Source organism: Mytilus galloprovincialis, chromosome 9, assembly GCF_965363235.1.
Source record: "Mytilus galloprovincialis chromosome 9, xbMytGall1.hap1.1, whole genome shotgun sequence".
In the NCBI taxonomy this organism is placed as follows: domain Eukaryota; kingdom Metazoa; phylum Mollusca; class Bivalvia; order Mytilida; family Mytilidae; genus Mytilus; species Mytilus galloprovincialis.
The window spans coordinates 62,644,605-62,661,086 of NC_134846.1; the positions used below are offsets into that span (position 1 = coordinate 62,644,605).

The window sequence follows — 16,482 nt, forward strand, 5'->3', positions numbered from 1 at the left end:
CAGTGACATGTCTTATAGTAATGTGAATTCACACTCAAATATAAGAGAAAACAAACAACACAACGTTAAAATGTAACACACACAGAAACGAACTATAATATAACAAAGGCCATATTCCTGACTTGGTACAAGACATTTTTTAAAGAAAAACATAGTGGGTTGAACCTTGTTTTGTGGCATGCCAAAAAAACAGCATTTATTTGAATACTGCTTTGAACAATACATTGAACTTAATCTTAACCGTACTGAAAGATCCATAATAGCACAACTCAGGTGTGGCATTCTTCCACTCAGGTTAGAAACTGGTGGTTTTGTAGGTGAAGACAAATGTGACCGTTTGTGTAAAATGTGTAGCGATAACTGTGTGGAAAACGAATTTCATTTCCTTATCAACTGTATTTTTTATAACAATCTGCGACTGCAACATTTCTCACAAATAGACAATTTATGTATACTATCAAATGAAGAACAGTTTAAATATTTACTATGTCAACATCCGAGAAAAACTGCTAAATATCTATTGCAAGCTTTCAGTAAGAGAAAAAACTTTTTATATGAAAATTTTCGATAACATTTATTCATTTTTGTTCGTCATACCATTGAAATTTATGTTTAAAGTGACTTATAGACCCAAAGGGTCGGTGTTCTAATTATTGTTTTTATACTCACTGTATTATATAATATTTTGTGAAAAACACATGTCACTATAATAAATAATTTACTATTACTACTATTATCTAGTTTCAGGACAAAAAGTTGTGTATTAGTATTTCAATCGTTCTGATATTGTACCACAATGTTTAATACCATAAGTAGAAGGTTGGGATTTATTTTAAGGGGTTATTGGGCAAACATTCTAGGAATTTTAAAAGGGTCAAAAGGGTCCAAAACAAGCATTTTTCTAGTTTCAAGACAATAACTTGTGTGTAACTGTATGGATTTCTCTGACATTGTACAACAAGTTTCCATATAACACAGGGTTGGCTGGGAATCAGTGTGGGGTTATTTTTTCCGAATATGTAGGAATAAGGGGCCAAAAAGAAACATTTTTCTAGTTTACAGACAATAACTTGTGTTTAAGTGTATGGATCTCTATATTTTTTTACAAGAAGGTTCAATACCACTTAAGGAAGGTTGGGATTGATTTTTGGGGTTATAGTCCAATAGTTAATGAATAAGGGACCAAAAAAGGGGGCCCAAAACAATCATTTTTGTAATTTTCAAACAATAATTTATCTTTAAGTGTACGAATCTCTCTGAAATTAAACCACAAATTTCCATACCATGAAGGGATGGTTAGTATTGACTTTGGGGGTTATGGCTTTAAATATTTCGGAATTAGGTGGGGAGTGGGGGAGGGGGAAAAACTAGGTATTTCGAGTCAAAGGACAATTAAGACAATTTTAAAGCAGTGTAAGGGAGGTAATTCTAAAACATTTAACATACAATGTTGGGTATGTTCGCATTTACCTCCCTTACACTACTTGTATATTATATATTAAGAAATGTCAGGTTTTGAACTTATTGCAAAGGGGGGGGGGGGGTAGTTGTTTTTCAATTTTTTTTTCTAACTTCTCAAATTCTAAATTTTTGAAAAGTTAAAAGAAATCTTTAATTGTGCAATTGCGCAATAGATTTGTAAGATCTTGACATTTGTTTTGTGTCAGAAACTCATATTATGTTAACAATTTGATTGCAATCCAAATTCAGAGCTGTATCAAGCTTCAATATTGTGTCCATACTTGCCCCAACTGTTCAGGGTTCGAACTCTGCGGTCGTATAAAGCTGCGCCTGCGAAGAACCTGGTTTTATGCAGAAAATGGTGGATTAAATCGGGTTTATAAGCTAGCTAAACCTCTCACGTGTATGACAGTCGCATCAAATTCCATGATATTGACAACGATCTGTAAACAAAACAATCAGACAAAATATGTAAAAATGTCACTTATAGGGATACAACAGCAACAGTGAGAGTGATCTCATGTTCTCCGGAAGGGGGAAGCAGATCCTGCTCCACATGTGGCACCCGTCGTGTTTCAGCAAAAGTATACTAATAGTTATCAAAGGTACCAGGATTATAATTTAGTACGCCAGACGCGCGTTTCGTCTACATAAGACTCACCAGTGACGCTCAGATCAAAATAGTTGTAAAGCCAAACAAGTACAAAGTTAAGGAGCATTGAGGGTCCAAAATTTCAAAAAGTTGTGCTTAAAATGATGATATGAAACGATATGTATTTCTATGTCAAATGTTTTTGTAGTATTAGACCTATTTGAAGTTTTATCATATCCAACAACTATCTTGTTAACCTGACTAAGCAGTGTCGATTTTAGGTGACATTCTTCGTATCTATACGATCAGTTTTGTAAACATTTAAGGACGTAACTTATAAATTGTGATATGTTAACAACCTTAAAAGAGCAGAGCATGGTTATCATTGATCATTCGAAAGCCACCATTGGTACTGCAGCCAGTGTCTTGAGTTGTTTGTCCTTCAGAAACTGAATGAAATTAGTTATCAAATGTACCAGGCTTATAATTTGATACACCAGACGCACGTTTTGTCTACATAAGACTCATTAGTGACGCGCAGATCAAAAAAGGTAGAAAGCCAAACTAGTATAAAGTTGAAATTTCAAAAATTGTGCAAAATACGACTAAGTTGGTTTATGCCTGGGATAAGAAAATCCTTAGTATTTGAAACAATTAATACTTTTTTAAACAGTACATTTATAGAAATGACCATATAATTGATATTCATGTCACTCCGAAGTGCTGCCTACTGGTCTGGTGATAACACACCGAAACGTCCACCAGCAGTGGCACTGATCCAGTGGTTTAAATAGTTATAATTATAATTATAGGCTAATAATTTGATATGCTAGACGCACGTTTCGTCTGATTAAGACTCACCAGTGACGCTCAGTTCAAAATAGTTAGAAAGCCAAACTAGTATAAAGTTGAAACCATCGAGGACCCAAAATTCCAAAAAAGTTGTGGCAAATACGACCAAGGTAATCTATTCCTAAGATAAGAACATCCTAAACTCTTTTAGGTCATTTTTTAGTAGCAATAAACAAAAAAACTATGTCAATTGGACATGCTTTGATACTATATATGCACTTGAATTTTTACTAGATAACATTTTTGTTCGCTTTGGGGATTCCGTATATCGTCAGATTATCGGAATTCCAATGGGGACTAACGGTGCACCACTTATTGCGGACCTGTTTTTGTATTACTATGAGTTACAATTTATGACAAAAATAAGCAAAGACCCATCGAAACAACATCTGATAAACAAATTTAATAATACTTTTAGATATTTGGATGATATTTTGGCTCTCAATAATGACGACTTCAGTATGTATATTAAAGAAATTTATCCTGTTGAACTTACTTTAAATAAAGCTAATACTAACAATGACCACTGCCCTTTCCTCGATCTTGATATCTATATCACTAACGGAAAGCTGAATACTAAAATTTATGATAAAAGAGATGATTTTTCATTTCCTATCGTTAATTATCCATTTTTAGATGGTGACGTTCCCTTGTCACCATCTTACGGTGTTTATATATCTCAACTTGTACGATTCGCTCGTGTATGTAACAATGTTTTAGATTTTAACGAGAGAAATTTATGTATTACTGAAAAATTATTACACCAGGGTTTTCGATATCACAAACTAGTCAAAACATTTACTAAATTTTATCATCGGTATAAGGACATCATTCGTAAATATAGCTCAACATGCAGACTTCTTATACGTTCAGGTATTTCACATCCAATTTTTTATGGAAATATTTTTAAAGCACAAAGGTGTCAGTATTCACCTCAAAACCTAACAAAACCTTTGAATAGACTTATTAAGAAGGGATATTGTTAGGATACTGTTGTCAGGTCATTAGAGATTGCATATTTTGGCGTTAATATTGATTCACTTATAGGGACTTTGCATCAGAACTAAACACATTTATTCAAAAACCAGTTGTTGGCATGACACGGGTTATGTTCTTCTCATATATGTTATGATGGTATGATACTAAACCCCTAACGGGAAGGATTGTGCCTGATGTTCATATGATGAAATCATAATCTTTCAGTCAGTTTAATTGAAGTCTGGAGCTGGCATGTCATTTAACTGCTAGTAGTCTGTTGTTATTTATGTATTATTGTCATTTTGTTTATTTTTCTTTGGTTACATATTCTGACATCAGACTCGGACTTCTCTTGAACTGAATTTTAATGTGCGTATTGTTATGCGTTTACTTTTCTACATTGGCTAGAGGTATAGGGGGAGGGTTGAGATCTCACAAACATGTTTAACCCCGCCGCATTTTTGCGCCTGTCCCAAGTCAGGAGCCTCTGTCCTTTGTTAGTCTTGTATTATTTTAATTTTAGTTTCTTGTGCACAATTTGGAAATTAGTATGGCTTTCATTATCACTGAACTAGTATATATTCGTTTAGGGGCCAGTTGAAGGACGCCTCCGGGTGCGGGAATTTCTCGCTACATTGAAGACCTGTTGGTGACCTTCTGCTGTTGTTTTTTTTCTATGGTCGGGTTGTTGTCTCTTTGGAACATTCCCCATTTCCATTTTCAATTTTATTTAATTAGTATTTCGATTAATTCATTCTTTTGCAAACAGTGAATTTATAGAAATGACTATATAATTGATATTCATGTCAACACCGAAGTGCTGGGTCGATGCCACTGGCTGGAACCAGCAGTGGCATCGACCCAGTTGTGAAAATAGTTATAAAAGAAATCCTATAGGATATTCAAATGTGGGTGTACAATCTTAGAAAAGATGTTGTGGCCTGTTGATTTCTTTCATAGTTGTGGCTTTCGTTTGTTGTCAACACGTTATTTAGAATTGTGTTTCTTTCATTACTTCCTTTTGGTTCTATGTATAAGGGAACAAGGAAATTGTTTAGGTATAAACCTATTGAGAAAACAATGCAACAACACAAAAAAGTAAAAAAAAACCTAACATTTAGTGGTCAACATGATCTTCACGAAAGACGAATGTGTATACAAACTCTGAATAGTCTATTTTCATAGTACCAACTTTTGACTTCGATTAAATATTTTTTCGAAAGGTTACTGGTTCTGTGGTAAGACATCTACGAGCAACCAAAAAGAAGTAAAATCAATTGTATAAACGGTGTAATTTGAGGCGAAAATTTACTGCTTTCTGATGATTAAGTCATGTAAAGAAAGCATAAAAATTGTACGGATTAAAATCTCGAATTTACCTATATACGTTACTCTTGCTTGACCGCGTTCCAGGATGTCCAACAAAAAAGGAGGTAACCTGTCGAAAAAAAATTTCGGAGTAAAGAGTCGAGAAAATGAAAATGTTCTAGTCTCTATGGTATAAAAGGTAAACCAATTAAACAAAGACTTAAAAAGATATAACACCAAAAACATTATTCTCCGAATGAAAATTAATTATAGGTTCTAAAGATTATGTGTTGCTCATTTTACCATAAAAATGAAGAATCATCATCAAAGTTGAAGAACTCATATGAAGAGTTGAGAGACGATTTCAATTATGAGACATTTTTACAAATCTGTCCTGTTGATTCTTTTTGATTTTATAAGTATCTTTCTTTCTACCGAGTTTTCAAGATAATAGGCAAATTACAAATTATTGTTAAAATGGTTATTTAACGACATAAACTCAAGTATTGAGTCATCTGACGATTATGCAATAACAGATGTTGTGTTGCTGATCATTTTTTGTTTTTTTTAAAGTTTGTCTCTATCTGTTATATTTTTCAAGATAAGGAAATAGAAAAAGGGGGGCTAAGAACAAGGGTTTAAAGGAGTTGGCCATTTTTTTATACTTCACCAACATTCTAGCAATTAAGATTTAAATAAAGGCAACAGTAGCATACCGCTGTTCAAAAGTCATAAATCGATTGAGAAAAAACAAACCCGGGTTAGAAACTAAAACTGAGGAAAACACACCAACAACGAAACAACAGAAAACTGAAGTGCATCAAAAAATAAACGAAAATGCAACATACATAGAAAGGGGCATATGCTGTAAAATGAATTTTCACCAATATAACCCAAATTCTCATATTTCATCTATAACATATTCAATCGTATATCCAACTTCTAAAAAGTCTTAAATAAAAAATTAACAATGCATAGACTCGAAGATATGCATCAGCATTTTGTGTGAATTTTGAGTTTAGAAGCCACATAGTTTATAACCGAGATGATATTTTAAGACTGGCGACTGCATATAACCCAATATAATTCAAAATAGACAACGAGCCCGTGCAATTGGATTTTTCTAAGTCTGTTTGATTTCATGTTGTAAGTAAAACCTATGTTAATCATCGTTTTATCCGTATAAGAATTATTTTCTGTGGATTTAATCATTGAACCAAATTGTACATTGTTACACTTTTAGTGTTGAAACTCTTTTCTATTTAATAGCTGAGCTCTCCGAATACATGTTTGTAATGCATCTCCAGCTAAAGGGTTACATAGAAGATCACTTGAAAACGGATTTAATTGAGGATGAATTATTTTAAAGTCAATAATACATCAGCGATGTTTTTAAGCTTATTTTGACATATTTGGTCAAACTGACTGCTTATAACGATATTTCTTATTTTAAAAATCCACTTTTATTAATGCCTGAACACTACGAGTCCTTTTTTTTTGTCTTAATCGTAGCTAAAACTCCTTTCAGTGCATTTTTTCATGTATATATAAGCATTTTATCTCAAAGAGTTTCTTTTCTCAGTTTGCCCTTGTACAGATACATTAAAGATAAGGTTAAAGATAAAAAACATATGTATCATTAATTAAAATAACATGTAAATATACATAATTTGTTAAATACGTAAAATATTGACAGTATTTGACATTGTTCGATGTTTGTTGAAATATAAACTTCTTGGGCCGTGTCTTGAAACCTGAAAATAAAGTTAACAAAATGATAAATAACATGACATCGATCATAGTCAAAATGGGTCATATTAAGTCTGAAATAAAGTTATTTCATGTCTACAAACTTGTCTCCCATGCAAATACAACACTAACCTTATGACTTTATTTGCAGGATGATAACCAAAGAAGATTGGCATGTTTTTTTTAATTAAACTATTTAACCGATGACAGATTAGAATTGTTAAACTTAAAATAATTTCTTTTGAATTAAGATTGGTGCACCGTTTGTCTGCAAAAATCCTCTCTATAGTTTTATTAGCCGTAAAAAGATTATTAATAATTTTGTCTCTTATTGATGAGTTTATTTTGGTTATATACAAGTATTTATACATCCGAAGCTTTCCAAATATTTAGTTTTGGGCGTTCCCTGATGAAGAAAAAATATTTAAAGCAATTCCAACGCACATAAAATAAAAAAGAAGATGTGGTATGATTGCCAATGAGATAACTGTCCACAAGAGACCAAAATGACACAGACATTAAAACAACTCTAGGTCACCGTACGGCCTTCAACAATGAGCAAAGCCTTTACCGCATAGTCAGCTATAAAAGGACCCGATAAGACAATGTAAAACAATGTTTAGTATTAGTTGTAATCATTTTAATGCACATACTAAAGGTATGCATAGATAAAATGGTGTTTTACGAGAATGTTTACCCTGCAGACCTTTATATCATGAATTTGAAAAGTTAGAAAATTCCTTCAACAATGAGTATAACCCGTATACCTTATAGTCAACAGTTATTTTAGAAGATCTCAACATGTCAAAATTTGAAATAATTCAAACGTTTTAACCAAATCACCAGCGTTACTCTCCTACCTGATCCATAATTTAATGCAAAAAGGAAGGTATCTCAATAACTTCGGAAAAATTTAATTTACTGAAATACTGAAAATTTGATAAATTTTCATTTGCCCTTTTAATCATACTAACCATTGTCATTTGCCTGAGAGCTTGGTTGTTACAATACCACGGATTACCTATAATACACAGAATCATACTTATTACCATAATCACAGAATCATACTTATTACATACACTCATCTTTAGGAAACACTATACCTTATGTCATCCCTTTTATGATATAGAATTCATTTTTCGGTCTGTTTAACATTATTTCATTTGAGCGTCACTGATGAGTCTTTTGTAGACGAAACACGCGTCTGGCGCAAATACAATACTTCAATCCTGGTATCTTTGATGCGTTTATCTATGTCTCCTGTGACATTTTCAAACATAAGCTTTTTTTGAAAAAGCCATAATATAATATAATATACAGAATATTTCTTATTCGAAGTACTAGTATAACAAATTTAACATCTTTTTATTTGTTTTCCATAAACTGACCATTTTTTAACGTGAATAATACCTTTTATTGCATACTATTGGAATTTACTTAGTGTACATCATTGCACTAAGGATCTCTGATATAACAGTTATAAAAAAATATCTAGAGATGTATTTTTTCTATTTCAGCTTACGATTCTGTTCTGTTGTATCATTTTTCGGTCGTCCGACTTTAATATCTAAAGGATACTCAATATGGATACATGACTTAGGACGCTCTGATTTACGGTCTATGATGTCCGGATGCCAGTCGAACTGAAATGACAAACGTATTCTTAATTGAGTCAAGTTCCTATTACAGTGATAAATTTTCATTTTATATTTGGTTTGCTAATTTGAAACATGCAAGTGAATTAAACATCATTAAAACCACCTTGCATGTATTCCCGGATATCTTTGATATATTCCCAACTGATAATGTTTAGAAGAAAAACAGGAGACAAAATGCAAAAAATCTTTGATTCCCTGTTCAGATGAAAAAGTTGATAATTCAAGTTTTCACGCTGAATAGAATAATGTGCTGTCAGTGTTCTTCAAAGTAAGATATGACAGTGGCCCTTACGCAATATTGTAAAAAGGATATACATGAATAAATCTGATCTCACCTCTTCTTTCTTGACACCAAGTTTAATAAGAAGTTCATTTTCCATTTCTGATTTATGTCTGTCCAGTTCAGGTGAAAGTGTTGATAGTTCCATTTTGTAAGTTTAAATACTATATGATGTCAGTTCTTCAAATAAAACATAAAAGTTGTATAAACAATCACAGTTTAATCAAACAAAAGTGAAATATATCTCAAATTACCTTTCCTGTCTTTTGTATAATATACACGTTTGCTTATTCTTTCACTTTGTTGCTCAGCAAATCAATACCACAAAAATCAAGGATATGAAGGTTGTTTAGAATTCAAAATTGGAATTAGCAGTTAACATATTTCGGTATGATCAAATAGTATATTTTTGCCTCTGCGTAGCAGAAATATATGCTTGGTGCTGGTGCATCTGATTTTTTTTGTCTTACTAGAAAACATAATGTATTCCTACAACGAAATTTTCAAAACGAATTCACCAAACAATTTAATGTGCTGTGAATTCATTATTATTCGCTAGATATCATTTTTCGTAGATAATGTTTTCAGCATCAGCATTAATTAATCTGTATCAAGAATAACTTAAAACTTCACACGGCAGACGCGCGTTTCGTCCACATAAGACGCATCAGTGACTCTCAGATCAAAATAGTTTTAAAACCAACCAAGTACAAAGTTGAAAAGTAATGAGGACCCAAAATTCCAAAATGTTGTGCCAAATACAGCTATGACAATCTATGCCCAGAATAAGAAAATCCTGAGAATTTCGAAAACTTAACACTTTTGTAAGCAGGAAATGTATAAAATGACCATATAATTGATATTCATGTCGAAACCGAATAGTGATATCGCTTTTTGATCGCAGTAACGTGCACAGAAGCTGTATCGAGACAGAAATTAACTGTGACATGCTAATACACAACGCGGAGATAATATGCTTATGTTGCTTCTCCAAGGTAACAATTTCGAAACGATATGAACTTTTGTGTGTAAATGTCTATTTGGTGTGTTCTGGTCATAGATGTAACATATAAGTAATGGATAAAAATCAATTTAACCTAAATTTTAAAATTTTGAAGAGAAATTAAAGATACTCATGCACACACATCCGTTATCCTTAACAAATCGAAATCCTTAGAAAATCGTAGTGCAGTCGAAATGTTGTATATTTAATTGTATATAATCGGATGCTGCTACAATGTTAGAGAATTTACTCGATTAAGTATTCGATTATCTCGGTAGATATACAATTACTTAATTGTTTTACTGTCATCGTGAATGCAATTTCTTTTGCGTTCAAAATTTCGAGTGAAGTACCATGTTGTTAACTTCAGCATTGAAAGACTTAGAAATATAGTCGTCTAGTGTGTTGTCATAAGAAGTAATGTCATGATGATCTCTTATAAAATTTGTATATGGCAAACTAATGAAACACGATCAATTTGAAATTAAAACTTTGACTCTGGTCAGGTAAGCAATGGTCGTACAATGTATATAGCTCGTCTTTATCAATACTTTATACTTATTGTTTTGTAAACATTGAACCATTGCGTAAAGTATTAGCAATTAAATAATTAAATAATTAAATATCACTATTGACTATTAGATTTCATTTGAACTTGTGAGTGTTGACAAAGTTTCATCTGGAAAATTCATTTGAAGTTAAATTTATCTGATACAAAGATATTTCCTGTTCAATAATTGTTTAATTATTATAACAAAAAAGGGTCCACAAACCTGGTATTGTTATGCATATAGTTAAATCATCAATCAAATCGGTGAAAGGATCTTATTTTGCAGACAAGAAAATTGAGACTCTGCACATTGCATAAAAATTGTTGATTCAAAATTATGTGAAGGAAAAAAATCTAGACGGACAGGGGATTGGTGGGCTAAAAATGAGACTAAAATAAACTCGTTGAATTAAGGTACGAATAGATACCCCTTAGTACATATTTCTCTCTTAATTATTATAAGGTATTTACATTTGATTGTCTTTCATTCATTAATAGAATACATCAGCGACTTTTAAAATATCTGAACAAATCAAAAATGTAAAAAAAAGTCTAAAACAAGAATTTTTTCCTAGTACAGAGATGCCTTTTCCGCACTATCATCTTTTATGTTCAGTGGACTGTGAAAATGGGATAAAAACTTTAATTTGGCATTAAAATTAGAAAGATCATATCATAGGGAAAATGTGTAATAAGTTTCAAGTTGATTTGACTTCAACATCATCAAATACTACCTCGACCAAAAACTTTAACCTGAAGCGGGACAGACGGAAAGACATAAGGTCGGACGAACGGACGCACATACCAGAAAACATAATGCTCATAAATGGGGCAATAAAAAAGAAATTTACTTACATATATGTTATGTCTGAAACCCATCTACATTAGGTAATAAATCCTAATTACATGGTATATACATGCATAGTCTGTATTTTTCCTTTTCAAATACTAGTATTTACTTTCCCTTTATGTAGCTATAACCATACACTGAGACTATAGATTAAACAAATCTCATTTGTATCAACAACTTTTATTCCTTTAATTTATTTATGTACACAATCTAATACGGTATGTACCTTTAATTATAAACGACAATGCTGAACATTTCAGTTTGGGAAAAATCCCGACAGGTCGCTCAGGAATATTAAGAATCTATAAATCTGATCTACAGATTGGGATCCAAAAGAAAACGAATGTTGCTAGAAACAGATCTAGAATCAAAATTAAAGTACATATTTGTCCACTTCAGCACTTATATTATAGTATTATATTCCAATTCTATCTTTATTTTTTTATATTTAGATCATTTTGCATCATATTAGACATATTGTATTATATGTCTTAGGCATCATATGTAACCGAAACCTACCGAGAATAACTCAAAAGACGTTTTTTTTTGGTCATTTTTAAACACAAGCCCAATTTAGCAGTATGATATTGTTTTGTCCTGCGTCATACGTTCGCAGGATGTAGAAAAGAAATGATAATGTCGGATACAGAAAAAGCTGAAAATTAACAAAGCTGACGTATTTTCTGCAGTATTAAATAAAACATACGTTTTTTTAAATGTCTGTTTATATGGTTATAGCTGTCATCAGAGGTTTTTGATTGAAATTGCTTTCTGTGTTCCTCAAGATCAATATAGGCTAATTGTACCATAGATATTCCTTGATGCATTTTTTTTTTATCTCGTGGACATGACGAATTAGTTTGAGTAGATATATATATCGACCGAACTGTAAGATTTTTTCAAATCATTGTCTCTAGTACTAGTATAAAAGAAGTTGCATTTCCTTGATATATGAAAATTTAAAGTTGGAAAAATAAGTTGTGTAAAAGTTTTACGTTATAAACTTGTCTTACTTTTACAAAATGTTTTGTGAGTTTCAAATTCCTACGAGAACAAAAAAAATAATAATTTGTTTCTAAATGACTTGAATTCATGTTCGCCTCAGGGACAAAATACACATATTTCTATTTGGTAGACTAACATTAATGCTGTTGAAAGAGTGCAGTTATTTTTAATTTGCATGAAAAAAAATCTACATATTTAACACAACCTATTAACTATTCAGACTATTCAAAATATTGTACCTCGGTTCCGCGTTCACAATTGGCATGTTCCAATAGAAAATATTGATCAAGAAAATAAAAAGAATAAGGAAATAAAAACTTACATCATTCATATATTTCGTAATGCTATCATACATCCCCATCTCTAGATAATACACCATTTACTGAATATCGTCCAAAACATTCTCATCATAATATCTAAACCGAACAATGTCAAAATTATGTTGGTTTATCACATAAAGAATTTTGTCAAAGCTCTTAAACATAAATGAAAGATTTTTTACTGAACGGGGAATAAAAAATTGTCAAAAAAAATATTATCAAATGATCTGCAGTTTATTTGAACCTATTGAAAACTTTTCAATACTGAATAAGACATTGAATCAAGACTGACTAGTGTTTAGTTACAACAGAGCAATTCTTAAAGTATATAAGACAATATTTATTGTGATATTATTTAAACACACAGGAATTTAACTGTCGCTTGAAGGCTGAATGCAACATGTGTGGTTTTAAAGCAGCGACAAGGGATTAAAACTTTAATAATCACATTTAAAAATCAGTAAAAAATCAATCGTTCAATATTTTCAAATCTTATGTATCCATCTTTTTACTAGTTAATTGTAGTTATGATAAATAATTAAATCAGGTAGTAAGCAGATATTTGATATATATATATTATTCATACGTTTGATATATATATACATTATATATATATATATATATTATAAATCATATATATATATATTCATACATTTAAAAAAACCCATAACAATGATAAAAGAACATTGGCCAAGAAAAGTTCAAAAGACCACATTTGACTTACGGAAATCTGAGTCCTCCAAGCCGATAGACCGGCATCAACAAAAAAAAAAAAAAAAAAAAAAAAAAATACCAGGACAAACTAGACTGACGTTACAGCTTCAAAAGAGGGGCGAAAGATACCAGAGGGACAGCCAAACTCATATATTGAATATAGATTGACAACGCCGTGGCTTAATATGAAAAAGACCAACAGACAAATAAAAGTACTGTTATGATATTGTAATTATGTTATATAAATGATATTGCAATTATTGTATTTACTTATGTTGGCCTGATTTGTGTTGTGTGGCCTAATAGTTGTTTACAAAATAATCTTAGAAGTGTGCAGTTTAGAAATCACTGGAACAATTACAGAATGATTGGAACTTTCCAGAATGATCCTAAAAAAGATGCATTATATAAACTTCTACATTTTACTGGAAACTTCTGTTGTAACTTTCTAGGATGTTCCATTATAGACTGTTCTAGAATCTTCCATGACAACTATATATATACAGACACTAAAATTAAACTCTCACTCTTGGACTTAGACTTAGACATCGATAGACATTAATATTCATAGCATTTGGATTTACACTTTTATTCTACAAACAACATCATACTGGATTGTGACCGTAATATTCAGATTGGATTCAGAAAGATATCCGGATACAGATAAAGATAAAAGATTGGACTCATATTTTGACAGTTAAGTTGACAGTAATATTTGTGTAATACTTCTTGTAAACTTTTGTATAATAAATATTGTTAATTTTTAGTATTGATTTGTGTCTTTTGTTGGCTACAATTTAAAGGTAATTTCTGGCCGTAACAGTACACATGTCACAACATTGAAAACTAAAGACTAAGTAACACGAACCCTACCAAAAACTGGGGGCTCTGGATGGGTGGGTGGGGTAACAATTTGTTCGTAGACACAACCCTTCTCTCTTTGCTAATTTAGACAAAATAAAGGCAACAGTATAAACCGCTGTTCAAAGTCATAAATCGATTGAGAGGAAACAAATCCGGGACACGAACTAAAATTGAGGGAAAAACATTAACTAAGAGGTAAAAAACGAAACAACAGAACCACTAATGTGCAACAAAAACATACCAGTATTTGAAAGAGACATGTGAGCATTTAAAGTTATCAAACCATCGTCAAAACATCCCATTGGCAATATTTTTATATGAGAACTTATATTTCAATGAGCTATATAAGATGTTCGAAACATTTCAGAATATCCGTGTGGTTGTGTTGGTTACTTCCGTTTAATGTACGTTCTAGAAATATTGTTTAATTGTATGTTTATAAATCATCAAACTGATAGCAAGGTTGTTCGGTGGTTTTGAAAGAAATTGCTTTCTCTGCTCCTCTGAATCAATATAGAGACCTTGAATATAAAAAAGAAGATGTGGTATGATTTCCAATGAGACAACTCTCCACAAGAGACAAAAAGACAACGAAATTAACAATTATAGGTCCCCATACGGCATAGTCAGTTTTAAAAGGCATCGAAATGACAATGTAAAACAATTCAAATGAGAAAACTAACGGCCTTATTTTAAAAGTACAAAAAATAGAACGGAAAACAAAAAAAATCTTTGATTTTTTTCTCAATAGGCTAATTCGATTAGCGTTAGAATAGGTATTGTCCTAATTGAATAATGCTTTAAATCATTGTTTTCAGTACTAGTTCAGAAGATTTTACATTTTCAGGATATCTTGTTAATCTTTGCTGCTGTTGACAAATCTATAATAATAATTATAAAAACAGCATGTTTTACTTCTCGATTTGTTATTTGATTGGAATATTTTCCTTATAATTTAGTCTTTTAATAACAATAATATACAATCGTACTAAAAGAGGGACGAAAGATACCAATGGGACAGTCAAACTCAAAATGTATGCTATCGTATTAAGTTTAATTTGCTTAAAAATATATAATGAATTTGCAAAAAGTGATTGATTGTCCCAACTGCATAATGCCTGAAATCTTTGTCTTTAGCAGAAGTTCAGAAGATGTTGAAATTTTGGATATTATTTACGAAGGACGAAGGCAGAATACCACATACGCCAAGCGAGACATGAGCTCACACGGCCTTCAAGTGCAAAATGAGCTTAACTTTTCAACTACACCTTTTGCTCGTTCAAATTACCAGTTTTTAAGTTTCAGGAAACGTACAAATATAAGCTCGCGTTTTTATAATCAATAAAAAACAGTTACAAAACTTACCTAATACAAAACTGGTACGTTTTCTGTTCCAGTTTAAAAGGCTCTTAGCAAATATGTCTATATTTACGAAAACATAGTTGTGAGCCATTGTAAACGTAATCATTAATCAGTAAAAGTTTACACATACGTGTTTGATTGAATACTCAAATATGTATCACAAACAGATTAGTTTATAGTAAATAACAATTATGTATTATAAATATCAAAATCTACAATACAGGCGTTGTTACGACGAATTTGCTAATATATACATAAACTCGACTAAATTTAGTATATACGCCAGACGCGCGTTTCGTCTACAAAAGACTCATCAGTGACACTCGAAAAGCCTATTCCAGTACATAAGGTTTACAGTCGAAGACATTTGGTTGATCAATACGATGTGTCGGTGTCACAACTAACTAGCGACAGGTTTACGGAGTATTAGATCTTCAGATACTAGCATAGTCGTATTGATTTGTAATTTTACCGAATACGTAATTTTACATGGTGTGCATGCATAGCAGGATTTGCAAACACTTCCTTTTGGTGCAGTCTAGATCTGCAACTTACAGTAAAAATTTGCATACTAATATATATATATCTATTTCTGTTTTTTTACATTAGTTTGTCTTTTTCTATACTATAAAAGAAGTTTGAATATCGGTAACTACGATCGCATTAATTCATTAAACGAGATCTTTGACATGGCAAATACATTTTTATGAAAAAAACGAGTTTAAATAAAACCAAAAGAACATTCACAAATCAAAAATTGGCCCATATACAATTAACCGTATTGAGATGCGTATCCTGTAGTATTAATAAACATTGTCTAGAAGTATTGGGGAGTGTTGAGATCTCAAAAACATGTTAGCACCGCTGCATTTTTGCGCCTGCCCCAAGTCTTGTATAATTTTTAATTTTAGTTTCTTTAATATATTTCGGAGTTCA

General features: G+C 31.6%; 1 protein-coding gene across 2 annotated transcripts; it reads right to left on the bottom strand.

Moving 5' to 3' along the window:
• Positions 1–6,812: 6,812 nt before the first annotated feature.
• Positions 6,813–12,743, bottom strand: LOC143045565 (uncharacterized). Of its 2 annotated transcripts, none has more exons than XM_076218161.1 (5): positions 12,609–12,743; positions 8,934–9,058; positions 8,463–8,583; positions 7,915–7,961; positions 6,813–6,945 (listed from the first exon to the last, which is right to left on the bottom strand). In XM_076218161.1, the coding sequence occupies exons 2-5, from the start codon at positions 9,024–9,026 to the stop codon at positions 6,865–6,867; spliced, it is 342 nt and encodes a 113-aa protein (XP_076074276.1). In that variant the 5' UTR covers positions 9,027–9,058; positions 12,609–12,743; the 3' UTR covers positions 6,813–6,864. The 2 variants fall into 2 exon arrangements, with proteins under 2 accessions (XP_076074276.1, XP_076074275.1); XM_076218160.1 differs by lacking the exon at positions 12,609–12,743 and adding an exon at positions 11,287–11,443.
• Between the last annotated feature and the right edge of the window lie 3,739 nt (positions 12,744–16,482).